Raw genomic sequence first — 15,029 nt, forward strand, 5'->3', positions numbered from 1 at the left:
ACACACACACACACACACACCTGTTTGTGAATGCTTCTTTAAGAAGCTCGGAACTGTTAGGTCATAGTTACCAATATATTTTCCTCAGCAAGCATTTTACATGTAGTCAAAGATTGGATTTTTTATTTTTAAAACAATTTCCAGCATAACCTTCTATAGCAAAGCTTTCCATTAGCTGTGTACCTTTTGGTTTTTAATGAATAGTCAACATGATGGAAGCTGAGAGTTGTTTAAAATAAAGATTTTTACTAAACATTACACAATGATTCCTGTAAGTTATCAAGAATAATTATTTTTATGTTGTTGACAAGTTACATTTTTTCTCATTAATTGATTTATTTAACCTTGGTATTGCCTTCAGGTCCTAAATACATATAATAAAAATGTTTTACCAAACAAAGCCATTTATAGATTCAGGTTCATAATCAAGCCAGACATTATTCGATAAGAGAAGTAAATAGGCCAACATGCAAAAGAAAGTAATGTTTTGTTTTAGATTTTTGCTATGGAAAGTTAATTTTTATTTCCCTGAGTTACATTACTTTTGCCTAAGATCTTATTTGTAAATGCTGTAATATTTTTAATTTTTGTCATTTATTTTCAAGGTCTGATTTACATATGGTAAAAGCCATCCTATTAAAGACATTTAAGAACTGTTGACCAATGCATAGTCATGTAATCAGCACCACAAAGTTTCATCACCCCTAAAATTTCCCTCTGCTCCTTTGTAGTTAAATATCCTTGCACCACGTTCCTAGCAAGCTTGTTTTCTGTTACTTTAATTTTACTACAATATTTTAGTTAGTTAAAATATACTTATTGTTTATCCTCCACATTTAATTAAAACACACCTTCCAGTAATTATATTGTTAATGAAGTTGAAGAGAAAGTGAAAATTAAATAGTTCAGGAAAACATCTAAATAAGAAAAATAAAATTTAAAAAATTAAGTACTTCTGTTTCTGAAAATGAAGAAAATGCTGCTAAATCTTATATGTTCTTAATAGTTATTTTTAATGAATTCTTATAATATCATTTAGCAATATTTCTTTCAAAACTGATTATTGTCTTGATAATAAAATTTTAAAATATTTAGAATATATGTTGGCTAAATTATAAATTATAGTATGGCTGAAACATCTTCTTAATAGTAAAAATTAATTATAGGACAATAATTAATGTGTTATGTTTAAATGATAATAAATGTGATATAAGGCTTTATATATTGGCAACAAATCATACTAATCCTAAATGTTCTTTTGTATTTTATCAACTTACATAATACTTAAGTGAATTTATCCAAAATACCCATTACCAAAATATATAATTTCATAACGATTTGTCACTGTCTGGTTCTTTATTAGACCTAAAAAAATGCATTTGTTAAATTTAAAAGACAAGGGCCTTCTATTTCTTATAATTTTTTGATTGAAAATGTTAACTGACAGGAAAGAGATTAATGGTCAAGAGAACCATGTTCTACAGGTTCCAATACATACCAGCAGTGCTCCCTGGCCCTTCTAACACACTGCTCATTTTGCCAGGAAGGGTGCCTTCAGACCAAACCCGAACTTTAGCCTGTGGCTAGACTGTGGCAACCAAAAAGTATATGAAATCAAAGTGAAATGAGTTCTTGGGCCTTTCAAGTATGGAGTTGCAATTTTCTATTGTAAAGAGGTTTTTAATTTTTTGAAAAGTGTATTTGGTTTGATTTAGGTTCTGCAGTCTGTAAAATTGTTGAAATTTTAAAATTTGAGATTATCTTTTAAACACTTTTGCTGTACATTAGATCATGAGTACAAGATAATATGTATGTATATGCAACATATGTGCATAATATAATAATATAAGTGTATATATAAATATATTTGTAATATAAAAATCTGTGTAAAAATATATTTATACTAGAGGCCTGATGCACAAAATTCATGCAAGGGGCTCAGCCCTCGCAGCCCTGGCTTCGTCTGAAAGGTCGTCCAGAAGGACGTCTGGAAGGTCGTTCAGCTGTCTGGTCTGATTAGCATATTATGCTTTTATTATTATAAATTATTATAGATAATATAATTGAAAATCTGCCTATCTCTCAGAAACCACTTAAAACTAAAAAGAGGATTTACTTTCATTACCTATGATATTAGTCCAAAGTTACTACTGATGAACAAATTTAGTAAAACAAAATCAACATACAATAAACAGTGGCTTTCTATACATTAATAATGAACTATCTGAAAATGAAATTAAGAAAATCCCATTCACATTAACAACAAAAAAGAATAAAATACTAAAAAAAAGAATAAAATACTTAGTAATAAACTTAGCCAAAGAAATCAAAAACTTGTTGAAGGAAACAAAAAACACAACTAAATGGAAAGACATCCTGTGTTCATAGAATGGGATAATTAATATTGTTAAAATATTCACATTAATCAAAATTATCTATGGATTCAATTCTATTCCTATAAAAAAAATCAATGGCATTCTTTGTAGAAATAGTAATACAAACCTAAAATACATATGGAACCACAAGAGATCCTAAATTGTCAATGCAATCTTGAGCAACAAGAACAAAGTTGGAGGCATCACACATTCTGATTTTAAAATATATTACAAAGCCATAGTAATCCAAGGAGCATGGTACTGGCATAAAAAATGGTATTTAGACCAATGGAACAGAATAGAGATCCCAGAAATAAATCCATAAATTTATGGTCAACTGATTTCTGATGAGGGTACCAAGAACACACAATGGAGAAAGGATAGTCTCTTCAATTAAGCATTGTGCACAGTTGGCAGCAATGTAATTTTAACAGCCATTAGAGAAAACAGTATGGAGATGACTCCAGATATTAAAAAACAAACAAACATATGATCCAATAATCCTACTTCTTGTTATAAATACAAAGGAAATGAAATCTCAATCTTTAAGAGGTACCTATTATTCCAACTGTATTGCAGCAATATTCAAAATAGCCAAGACATTAAACTATCTAAATATCCATGTAAAGATAGATGGATAAAGCGAATGCAGTATATGCATACAAGAGAACACTATTCAACTTAAAAAATAAAGTCATTCTGTCATTTGAAACTACATGGATAAACCTGGCTCCTTATGCTAATTGAAATACACCAGACAGAGAAGGACAAATACTGCATGATATCACTTATATGTAGAGTCTAAAATATTCAAAATCAGATTCAGAAAGCAGAATGGTTGTTGCCAAGAAGAGGGAAGGGGAATAGGAAGATATTGATCAAGGGTATGCACTTTCAGTTATGCAAAATGAGTCAGTTCTGTAGAGTTAATGTACAGCATGGTGACTATATTTAACAATACTGTATTGTATCATTGCAGTTTGCCAATAGGGTAGATCTTAAGCATTCTCACCACAAAAGAAAAAAAAAGATTATGATAACTGTGATACTGTGGTATGTGAAGTGATGGATATATTAATTCACTTAATAGTGGTGATCATTTCAAAATGTATATTCATATCCAAAATCAAGTTATACACCTTAAATATGTACAATTTTTGTCAATTATACCTCAGTAAAGCTGAAAAATAAAATAAAGAGTAAAAGAGAGGGTAGGTGGGGGAAAAGGGCCATTGGACTAGAAGACTGTTGGGCATCATGCTACTCATTCCTGAGTTTTCATTCTTCACCGTATTGAAAATGATTCAGGGAAGTAAAATTTTGGATACCAGGTAATGGAGAACATCTTACCTAATAAAAGAGAAACATGCAAATTGACCATACCTCTGTTACACCCACAAGACACACCCATAAGCCACACTCACAAGCCAATCAGGAGAGAGTATGCAAATAAAAACAACCAAGATGGCGGTGGCCACAGAGCTGAGCAAACAGGAGGCTTGGGTTGCCGCTGGCAATGGAGCAAGCCAAGCTTCCCGCCTGCCTTTGCTGGCTGTGGGCTCCGCTCAAGGCAACAAAGTTTCAATTATAGATGATAAGTAAACCCCAGATACCTGCTTCCAGCCGATGTGACCTCTACTCAAGGAGGGTCTGGGAGCCTGGGTTGCCCAGGGCTGTGGCCAGCTGGCAAACAGCCCTCAGCCCCTCACCCAGGCTGGTCAGGCACCCCAGCGGGGACGCCCACCCTGAGGGGATTGTGGCCAGCCTGCAAACAGCCCTCAGCCACTCACCCAGGCTGGCCACACCCTCATGGGGTGAGGTTCCCCACTGGGGGTCTTGGCCAGACTGAAAAAAGCCCTCAGCCCCTCATCAAGGCTGGCCAGGCACCCCAGCGGGGACCCCCCACCCTGAAGGGGGTGTGCCCAGCTTGAAAACAGCCCTCAGCCCCTCACCCAGGCTTGACATGCCCCCTCCAGCAGGGACCCTCAACCCATGGGAGTGTGGCCAGCCTGCAAACCACCACAGGCCCCCTCACCCAGGCCACCCCATGCCCCAAGTGAACCCCATCCTGATCTGGGACACCCTTTAGGGCAAACCAGCTGGCCCCCACCTGTGCACCAGGCCTCTATCTATATATATATAAGCCTAAGCGACCGTTATGACTGGTCAACCAAACAATTGGTTGACTGGTCACTATTATGTGCATTAACCACCAGGATGAAGACACTCAACACAGGAGCTGACCCCTGTTGGTCAGTGGGCTCCCACAGCCAACCTCCTGTGCTGGTCAACCTCCTGTGGTCCCTCCCACCAGCTGGCTGGCCAACCTCCCACGGTCTCTCCCCCTGGCTGGTGGCCCCAGTTGACCCTGATTGGGACTGGGCAAGATGGCCCCGATCACCAGCCAGGCAGAGGGACCCCACCTGTGCACGAATTCGTGCACCGGGCCTCTAGTCTATATTAATAAAAGGGTAATATGCTAATTAGACTGGGAGACCTTCCAGGAGACCTTCTGTACGTTCTTCTGAACAAAGCCATGGTGGCGGGGACGAGGTAGAGGCAGTTAGTGGCCAAGAGGGGAGGGCAGTTGTGATCAGGTTGGTGGGGGGGCGGGGCCATTGGGGGTAAGCAAACTAGCAGGGGGGCCACTTGGGGGCAAGCAGGCCATCAGTGGGGGTCAGTTTGAGGTGATCTGGACAATGTGGGGGAAGTTTGGAGTGAGCAGGCCAGCAGGGGGGCAGTTGGGGGCAAGCAGGCCAGTGAGGAGGGAAGGTGGGGTGAGCAGGCCAGCAGGGGGGGAAGCTGGGGGTGATCAGGCTGGCAGCAGGGGCATTTTTGGGCAAGCGGTCTGGCAGCAGGAGGCAGTTGGGGGCGAGCAGGCTGGCATGCATAGTGGTTAGGGGCAATCAGGCAAGCAGGCAGGCAAGTGAGCGGTTAAGAGCCAGCAGTCCCAGATTGTGAGAGGGATGTCCAACTGCCGGTTTAGGCCCAATCCCTGTAAACCGGCAGTAGGACATCCTTTGAGGGGTCCCAGATTGGAGAGGGTGCAGGCCGGGCTGAGGAACACCCCCTCCCCCATGCACGAATTTTGTGCACCGGGCCACTAGTTTTAAATATATTTATTTATGTCCATGTAGTCCCTGAAGACCTGCCAAAATCATGTTGTAATTAGAAAACTAGTGAACAATTCAAAACAAAGTCAATCTTCAATTCCACATTTTGTAAAAATCATGGACTTTATTACTTTTCTATTTTTTGAAATATTTTAATATTTTAATGACATTGACTTTTGAAAAGATTTTATAGATGAGTGAATTTTCATTATCTATGAAGATATTCCTTATTTCAATGAATATTTTTATGAATAGACTTTTTGCAGACACCTATAATTACCTCATATAAATTAACAGGATAATCACAAAATTATAATGGTTCTATATAGTGTGGGGGTTTTTTTGTTTTGTTTTTTTCATTTTACCTACAAACTTTTCAAAAAATCTCTGTAGCAATAGGTTTTTCACTATAAAGATATATATCCACAGAAGCAATGAACTATTGAGATTACTTATATATTTTTGTTCAATGTAAATTATTGTTTTTTATGTTTCCCTCAAATTTATTGTAAACAACTTAGATCATATGTAAAATAGCCCTAATTATGAAAGTTTAGGCAGATATAAAATTATAGGCAAGTCTTAAATTGTCATAAGCTGTGTTGTAGCTTAATCTTTCTATGAGAGACTTAAATACTCCATTTTTTTTGTTTTTAAAGGCAAACATACTTTTAAACAAGGCTAAATAAATTACACAAAATATATCTTAAAATGATTCGATTAAAAATCATTACACATAATCTTTTATAATACCCAAAAAGAAAGTTTTGACGGAAGATCTATAAGCTGAAATCTTCAATCTTTACCTTTGTTTTAGGACATTTTGTTTGTGTATATAATTTGTAATTAAGGATATAAACACATTTAAATTTAAACATTTTCCTTATTATGACTCCAAAATAGCAACTAAAAAATTTCATATTTTACCTAAAAGATACCTACCCATGAATATAAGTTTTGTCATCAACATTAGATCTTCAACTGGTAGCATCAGGGAGTCATATCTTGTTTAGTGTAAGATTCGCGGCACAAATATGTGTTAGTAAATATTTTATGCGGCATATTGTTTATCCAGAAATGCTGAGTTTGAATCTCCAAAATGCTTATAGTCCCTGCGAATCTTCTTAATCAGAATATAGAATATAATTAAACACAAAGAGATTCAGTGATTCTTGATTCTGAAAACAAAAACAAAACAAAAAATATTTCTTAAATTCAAAGGGAAAGCCCTCACTTTTGCTTTTATTTGTAAATGTCAATTGTGTCCTCATTTTATTATGATAAGAACAGTTAACATGATATCTACCTTCTTCACAAAGCTTATGTGTACGATGCAGCACTGTTAGCTACAGGCACAATGTTGTACAGCAGATCTCCAGAACGTATCCTGCAGAACTGAAAGTTACTACCCTTTGTCCAACATCTCTCCATTTCCATCTCCTCTGACCCCTGACAACCTTCATTCTACTCTTTGCTTCTATGTATTTGACTTTTATTAGATTCTACATGTAAATGGTATTATGCTTTTTTTTTCTTTCTGTGTCTGGCTTTTTCACCTACTGTCCTCCAGTTTCATCCATTTTATTGCAAACTAGAGGCCTGATGCACGGCTTCCCTCTGGCACTCGGGACCTCCAGCCACTGGCTGGCACCTGAGACCTGGGCTTCCCTCTGCCTCAGCTTCATCCAGAACGACGTCCGGAAGGACATCCAGTCTAATTAGCATATTACCCTTTTATTATTATATGGTGGGATAGCCTTTTTTTTTTTTAGGCTTAAAAATACCCCATGGAATATATCTGCCACAATTTTTTTATCTTTTCATTTATCAATGGACACTTAAGCTGTTTCTGTAACGTGGCTACTATGAATAATATTGTAATGAGCATGGAATGCATATCTCTTTTAGGTACTGATTTAATTTCCTTTGAGTGTATACTCATACGACAGATTATTGGATCATATGCTATCTATATTTAATTTGGGGGGGACCTCCATATTATTTCCTATGATGCATCAATTTACTTCCCCACCAATAGTGTGCAAGTACCATACTCTTTTGATTACTGTAACTTTATATTTTAAAATGCCTCCAGTTTTATTCTTGTCCATAATTGTATTGGCAGCTTGGGATCTCATGTGTGGTTTCACATGAAGCTCACCAGTAGAAAAAAATTTTTGTATTTCTATATTTAAAAAAAGCTATTGCTATTTTTGTAGGGACTGCATTGTAACTATAGATCACTTTGGGTATTATGAATATTTTAATAATATTAATTTTTCTTAAATCCCTTTCATATAGTTCATTGTTAGTATAAAGAAACATAAAGATTAATTCAGGGGCATGATCCCAACTGCTAGGGTTCCACTCCCAACAATATCTGATAAGTCTACCCCATGGTAGAGAGGAGGGAACAAAACAAACAGGAATCTCCTGTTCTTTAGATGTTATATCTCTATGAATTCCAAGGAATCTGTACTGTTTCGACTTTATTTTTTACTCGTTGAACTAGGCCAAGGTTTCCTTTCTGTGAGCTTCAAAAAATGGTGTTATTTTATTGTGATTTCATAGAGTTGTGTTGAGTTTGAATGAAATAATATAAATTTCATTAAATTTTTCTAAATTAAGGATAATTTTAATTCTGTGTATAGTGGACATCATCTTCTTTATTTACTCCTATATATCAAACAGGGTTCATCTCAGTAAGTAACCCTCGTGATACCTAGAATTGTTACTACTACCCTCATTTCAGGGCAGTTGAAGAAAGCTCTTTCTGAACTTGGGTCTAAAGTCAGCGTGCAGTAGGCATACAAAATATCTCAGTCCTCACACTGGCCTTCATCAAGTCTTTCCATTACATCATTTCTAGTGAATTTCAAGCATCTGGCAAACCCATATTCATATAAAGTATGAAACATAACTACCATTTAAAAGAATTTGTCATTAGCTTCCCATAAGTAAACTTCCATTTGTGTAAATGGATATATATGAAAGCATCTCCAGACACAGTGTTATAATCTCAATGTATACAGCTTTAACATGCTTCCAGGTAAATTTAAAAAATGATTTTCTAATTGACAGTTTAGCTTGAATTGTTCCTATACTGAAAAACAAAGTTGGGGAAACTCTTTAGCCATAAATCAAGGGTGAATTATAGCCTTTTAGTTATCTGAATATTTCAGAAGAAAATGTTTTTGGTTTAAATTATTAAACAAGAGACTGATTCATATATTATTTTTCTTTTTCATTAAAATAAAATCATTTTATGTCTAGTTGTCATCTTGTACACAATTATGGGTCTTATGGCTCTGATTTCATTACTGCAATTTTGCATTATTTTATTGCTGTATAATGATTTAAATTTCTCCTATAATAATATTGCAATGTTTGTATTAATTTAATTAATAATAATCACTTTAATTAAAATTTGTTAACAGGAGAATTTCATTGTGGATTTGAAGATGGTAACATTTGTTTGTTCACACAAGATGATACAGATAATTTTGACTGGACAAAGCAAAGTACTGCAACAAGAAATACAAAATATACTCCAAATACAGGACCTAACGCTGATCGTAGTGGCTCCAAAGAAGGTATGAGCGTATGAAATGTGTTAATAACAAACATACCCCAACATTGGGATGTTAGAAATGCCATTAATATGAAAGGCAAGAGAACACTTAGCTATAGACTTTAAGATTGTGAAATAAAATATTAAAAATTTTTGCACAGTATCAATAATTCAGGTATTTCCAAGGTTTGTAGACATTAATTTTCTCTCAGAATTCAGACACATATAGTTGACAGACTAGGATATTGTTTAGAAATTAAGTGTAAAATTCTAATTTTGTCTTAAATTTTTATACATTGTAAAGTGTTTTTAAGTGTGTAAATCCTTTATTCTTTATATACTATCATACATTTACATATTTCATAAATGAGATGCCAATCCTTTTATCAATCTGTACTTGTATAAAAATCCTAACACTTATCAACAATTTCAAATTTCGTGTTACCTAATAACAATATGTTTAAACATTTAATTTTGTCTTTTTAAAGGTTTTTATATGTACATTGAGACATCGCGACCAAGATTGGAAGGTGAAAAGGCTCGACTTCTCAGCCCTGTCTTCAGCATCGCTCCCAAAAACCCTTATGGGCCCACAAACACTGCGTATTGTTTCAGCTTCTTTTATCACATGTATGGACAGCATATAGGTGAGGTGGCATGAATTACTGTTTCTTCTTCTAAAGTATATCATCACTAAGAAGAAAAATGTTTATAAATGCACAGCATTAAACAATTTTAGCCAAAAAAAATGCCATCATTGACTTTTATATAACTTACTTATAAATTGCAAAATAAGATGCTAAAAATGTTCCCCCATTCTGTCCTAATTTCCCAAATTTAGATTAGAATTTGAAATTTTGGACCATTGCCTACCTTTTCTGGGATCCTAATTCAAGCAGACCATCAATAGGTTAAATTCTTTATGAGATCATCTTGTGGAATTTAATACCAGTACAATTTAGACTGCTTTTTAAAAAAAAAAATTACTTGAATTATCACTCAATGTGTATTAATGATCATGAAAAAAAGTATTGTCATATTTGGAAGATAGTACTTTTAGCACCAACTACACATTCAGAATATTGTTGTGATTTTTTTTCTTGTTTATAAAGTATACCTAACACACCTAGTGGGAGTTCAGAACATCCTCAGTCCCGAAGAGCATACAAAGATGAAGATACTAGTACACCCTCTGCTCTTATAGACCCTGCACAGTCATGGAGGATAACATGAGTAAATACACGATTGTGCTAGATAGAAACCACAGAAATTTGAGAAAGAACCTACAAATCCAGGGAGGGGAACCAAGGAAGTTATACAAGTCTATAATAATTTATGTGCACTCTTAAAATAGAAAACTTGAAATGTTTTAATGTAATTATTTGGCAGTGCATGCTAGCCTACTATTATACATGTGTTAGAATATGACCTGGACCGATATGAGCCTGTTTACATAGTCTTTATTTATCCTAATGAGTGTGAACATTTGTACACTTTGCAGCAAAAATATTGCTGTGTAATTACAGATACCGTTCCAGATTCTTCCTGGAGATGTCATGTAATATATACAAGATATGCACACTTACTAAGGAAAATTCTCAATGGTTTAGTATATCAAGTCCCACAGAACTGGGACAAGGGAGTAGGGATCTGCATCTAGTTAAAGAATAAGTCAATGCTTTGGAACAAAGGAAAACATTTCTCTACGAAGGATGGGCACATTTTCAAAAGACAGAGATGAGCACAGGGAAGATTAAGGCATGGAAACCAGGGTGTAAAGTGTGAGAAGTTAGGATAGCATGGAATTGTATCAATGTAAATTAATAAAACTAATAATAAATATGTATCTTTTATAAAATAATGCACATGGTATATACCACCTACTGTACTAAATGAAATAATCCTCTTCATACTTTTATAAAATTAGCATCACTGCCCATCTTTTACAGTGGAGAAAACTGAGCCTCAGAGAGTTTGTATGAATTGTAAGCAATAGGGATTCAAACTCACAGCCAGCACTACAAGCCGGTATTCCTCAGAGTGGAGCACTAGGTGACACCTGGAAGGGAAGCTCCTGTGCAGTAAAAAGTACCCTCCACATGAAGCCAGGAAACCTGGGCTGGAAGCTCCTGTAGCACTCAGTCACTGTACACATTTACAGACATTATTGAACATGTCTGGATCTTAGTCTCCTCATTTGTAAAAAAAGGAATACTAATTCCTATTTTAGAAATTTGTTGTTCAAGTCAAATAGACAACATATATAAAACCATTTATCACATAGTAGACAATCTTACATTACTTTGAATCTCAAATAGCAACAACAGCAATAATAAAGTAATAGCTCATTATTAACATGGAGTAAGACACTATTCCTAACATGTCATGAAGTATTTCTCTTAATTTTCGCAATTAACCTTGTACTCATTAAAATCACTATTGTGTTTTTTAAATAAGGAAACCAAAGTACAGAGAACTTTAATTACTATGCCCATCAATCTTATAGCTGATAAGTATGGAAGCCATAAAACCAGTCTAGGAAGCTGGACACAGAGTCTGCCTGCTTCTGTTCTGCAGGAGACTTATTGGAGTTTCATGGAAGCATAGCTGATTTAGTGGTCAGGGGAGATATTACAGGTTTTGTGCAGACAATAAGCATGATGAGAACTTTGATTTGGGAAGATAAATCTAATAGGAGTGGTAAAATCATTGAGAGACAGACTTGAGCTAGAAAAGCAGTTAGAAAGCCATGAGAATAGTCATGCATTCACTTCAGCCTAAACTATGATAGGAAATTAATCCTTACACAATTGCTAAGCCATTTTATTTATTTTGAGATTTCTATCTTATTACAAAAGTAGGGTTGGCTTGGCTCTAATTTTTCCCTTTAGTTGATCATGTATATTTAACTTACTCTCTACTATGAATATATTTCATGGACTTCTTTTCTTCCAACTTACCTTAAAATATGCATATTTTCAATTGATCTTTAAATAAATAATTCAAAGATCAATATTTTGAATTACTTTAATGAGAAAATATGCATTTACTTTATTTATTAGCTCTCAAAATTTCTGCATATTTCTGCTGAGTCCCAATATAATTTTAATATACTTTTAATTTAATAATTTTTTTTCTTATCCTCTTTATTGTCAATGGATGTTCAGTTGACCTCTACTAGCTTTCTTTTGGCTGTTTCAGAAAAAAGTCAGTTGCGTATTTTTCCCTTGCTCTCAGACATTTGCCACTTTGTTACCTATGACATTTCTGTGCTGTATCAGGTGGTTGGCAGTTGCAGGTATCAGGTCACTTGGGTCCCTCTCAGCAGGACACAGTCATTCTCCTTACTGAAATCTAGGCAAATGTATTTGTCCTAGATATTGACTAATCAATTGGGACTAGATGAGGGAGTTGCTGCCTGCAGTTGAAACCTTCTCTCTTTGCAAATATTGTGTTGAGACACTTATTCATCTGTAAGCCCAGGCACATGTATAGTCACTGGTTTTACAAATAAAATTATCAGTTTTATTGATTCTTTGGGAAATTCATATTGAAAAACAATTTGTCCTGTATTTCTAATAGCCTGATCAAAGTTATTACTTCTTGAGTAACCATAAATAATCCTTGCTTTTTAACTATAACTAATGGATAGTATACCATCGAGAATAGTCCTAAATTTTTAATAATATAAAAATTGATGATCAGTTATACATTACTTAGAAAAGAGATTCCTCTTTGAAATAAAGTCAAGTATGTGTATTATTTATTGCTGCAGAACAAATTTCCCTCAAATTTTGTACCATAAAGCAATAAACATTTACTATCCCACAGTTTCTGTGGGCCAGGAACATGGGTATGGTTTAGCTGGATGCCTATAGCTCAAGGCCTCTCATAAGGTTGCAGATTAGCAAGGTGTAAGGCAGACTAATTTGAATATTTGACTTGGAGAAGATACATTTCTATGCCCATTCCCTTGGTTTTGGGGCAGGCTCACTCCCTCACAAGGGTTAGAATAAGGATATCAACTTATTGCTGCCTGTTGGTCAGAGAGGCCTCTTTCATCTCTTCACCGTGTGGACATCCTCATAGGACTGCCTCATGGTATGGTGGCAGACTTCCTCCAAAGCAAGAAACCCAGGAGAGAGAAAAAAAAACACACATGCTCAAGACTTTATAATCTGATCTCTGACTTGACATCCCATAACTCTGCCTTGTTATCCTATATAATAAAACCCTAATATGCAAATCGACCAAACAGCAGAACCACCAGTCACTATGATGGGCACTGGGGGCAGATGCTCAACGCAGGAGCTGCCCCTTGGTGGTCAGTGCACTCCCATAGGGGGAGCGCTGCTCAGCCAGAAGCTGGGCTCAGGGATGGTGAGCGCAGTGGCAGTGGCGGGAGCTTCTCTTGCCTCAGCAGCAACGCTAAGGACCCCTCAGGGGATGTCCTACTGCCAGCTTAGGCTCACTGTGAGCCCTCTAAGTCAGCAGTTGGACATCCTCTGAGGGGTTCTGGACTGGGAGAGGGAACAGGCCAGGTTGAGAAACCCACCACCCCCAGTGCATGAAAGTCATGCACCAGGCCTCTAATATTTATTATAACTGAGTTGATAATTCCAACCCACATTCAAGGGTAAGAAATTACACAAGAGTGTTAATGCTAGGAAGGTGAAGTCATTATGCACCATTTAGAGGTTGTATGTCATGTTGTTATAATTTACTAGAGGTACAGTGCGCGAATTCATGCACAGGTGGAGTCTGGCCTGCCTGCTCCAATTGGTGCCGATTGGGAGGGGCTGGCGAGGGGGAGGGGCCACATGTTATTGGCTGGCTGGCCCAGCCCCCTGTTCAAACTCATGGTTGAACTCCCAGTTGAACTTCCGGTCCAAGGGACAATTTGCATATTAGCCTTTTATTATATAGGATTGTTAAATATTTTATCAACATTGATTGAAGAAAAAGTAAATGAAAGCTATAATGTGTTATCCTTAAACTAACTGTTGATATATATGATATATGATATAATAGCTGGCTTTGGAGGAAAATATAAGATTATTTCAGCAATCCTGTAGGCATTTTGTTTCTTGATCAGTCAGTTGAATTTCTAATGTTCTTGCAAAGCATTTAGGCCACAAGATATGACAAAAGCTTATTAAAACTCAGTAAAATATGTACTTCATTTATTTCTTAAAAGAGTAATGTGAAATATAAGCACCATATCATACCAAGAAATTAAAAATAAAGATACAAAAGACACTTATGAATATATTCATTGAACTTGGTAAGAAAGTTTCAATCAAGTTGTGGCTCCAGAAAGCTAATTTCAATTTGGAACAAAAGGGAGGCAAGGAAAAGGAGTTTGTTAATGAAGTCCACTGCCATGAATCTTGAGAGTGAGAAAGATATGATAAAGTAAAATATTGGGGGTTGTAGAAGAGCCTCGTTTAAGAGGAATGAGTTAATGAAAAGGGTAAGTTTAGAGATACAAAAATCAGAGGGAAGCAATTTTTTTAAAGAGATGAGAATTATGAGTGTTCAGAAGGGAATTACCTGTGAAGAGGGAGCAAATGTCACTTCCATTAGGATTGGAAATAAGAATGTATCTTTTAATATATTCCTAAATGCAAGAACAGCAAACAGACGTGAAATTTGTCTTTCTAAGAGACTCTATTTTCTTTGTTAAGTAATGCAAAGGTTGCACTTTAAAAGAGTAGACTGTTTTAGTGGGCTGGCAAATGGAAGCAGAAACTAGTGAGCAATGATTTGGAAAGTTTGGAGATTGGGATATCCATCTTCAGCATTTTGAAATGTGTTTTAGGATATAATGCTCAGTTTAACTTGCCATCACATTGTGTACATATTATTGAATTACCGTGCTAATTGATGTCCTTACTCTCTCTTTGGCCCATTGTCTCTGGGGTAAAGGTAATTCTTTAAAACCAGTAGCATAAAGACCTCAAGGATATT

General features: G+C 35.9%; 1 protein-coding gene across 1 annotated transcript in view; it reads left to right on the top strand.

Moving 5' to 3' along the window:
• MDGA2 (MAM domain containing glycosylphosphatidylinositol anchor 2) overlaps nucleotides 1-15,029 on the top strand; it is a 951,352-nt gene that overhangs the window by 891,981 nt on the left and 44,342 nt on the right. Inside the window, 2 exon segments of the mRNA XM_059659042.1 lie at nucleotides 8,926-9,081; nucleotides 9,548-9,706. Coding sequence (XP_059515025.1) covers nucleotides 8,926-9,081; nucleotides 9,548-9,706 — 315 coding nt within the window.

Source organism: Myotis daubentonii, chromosome 1 (assembly GCF_963259705.1).
Source record: "Myotis daubentonii chromosome 1, mMyoDau2.1, whole genome shotgun sequence".
NCBI classification, from domain to species: domain Eukaryota; kingdom Metazoa; phylum Chordata; class Mammalia; order Chiroptera; family Vespertilionidae; genus Myotis; species Myotis daubentonii.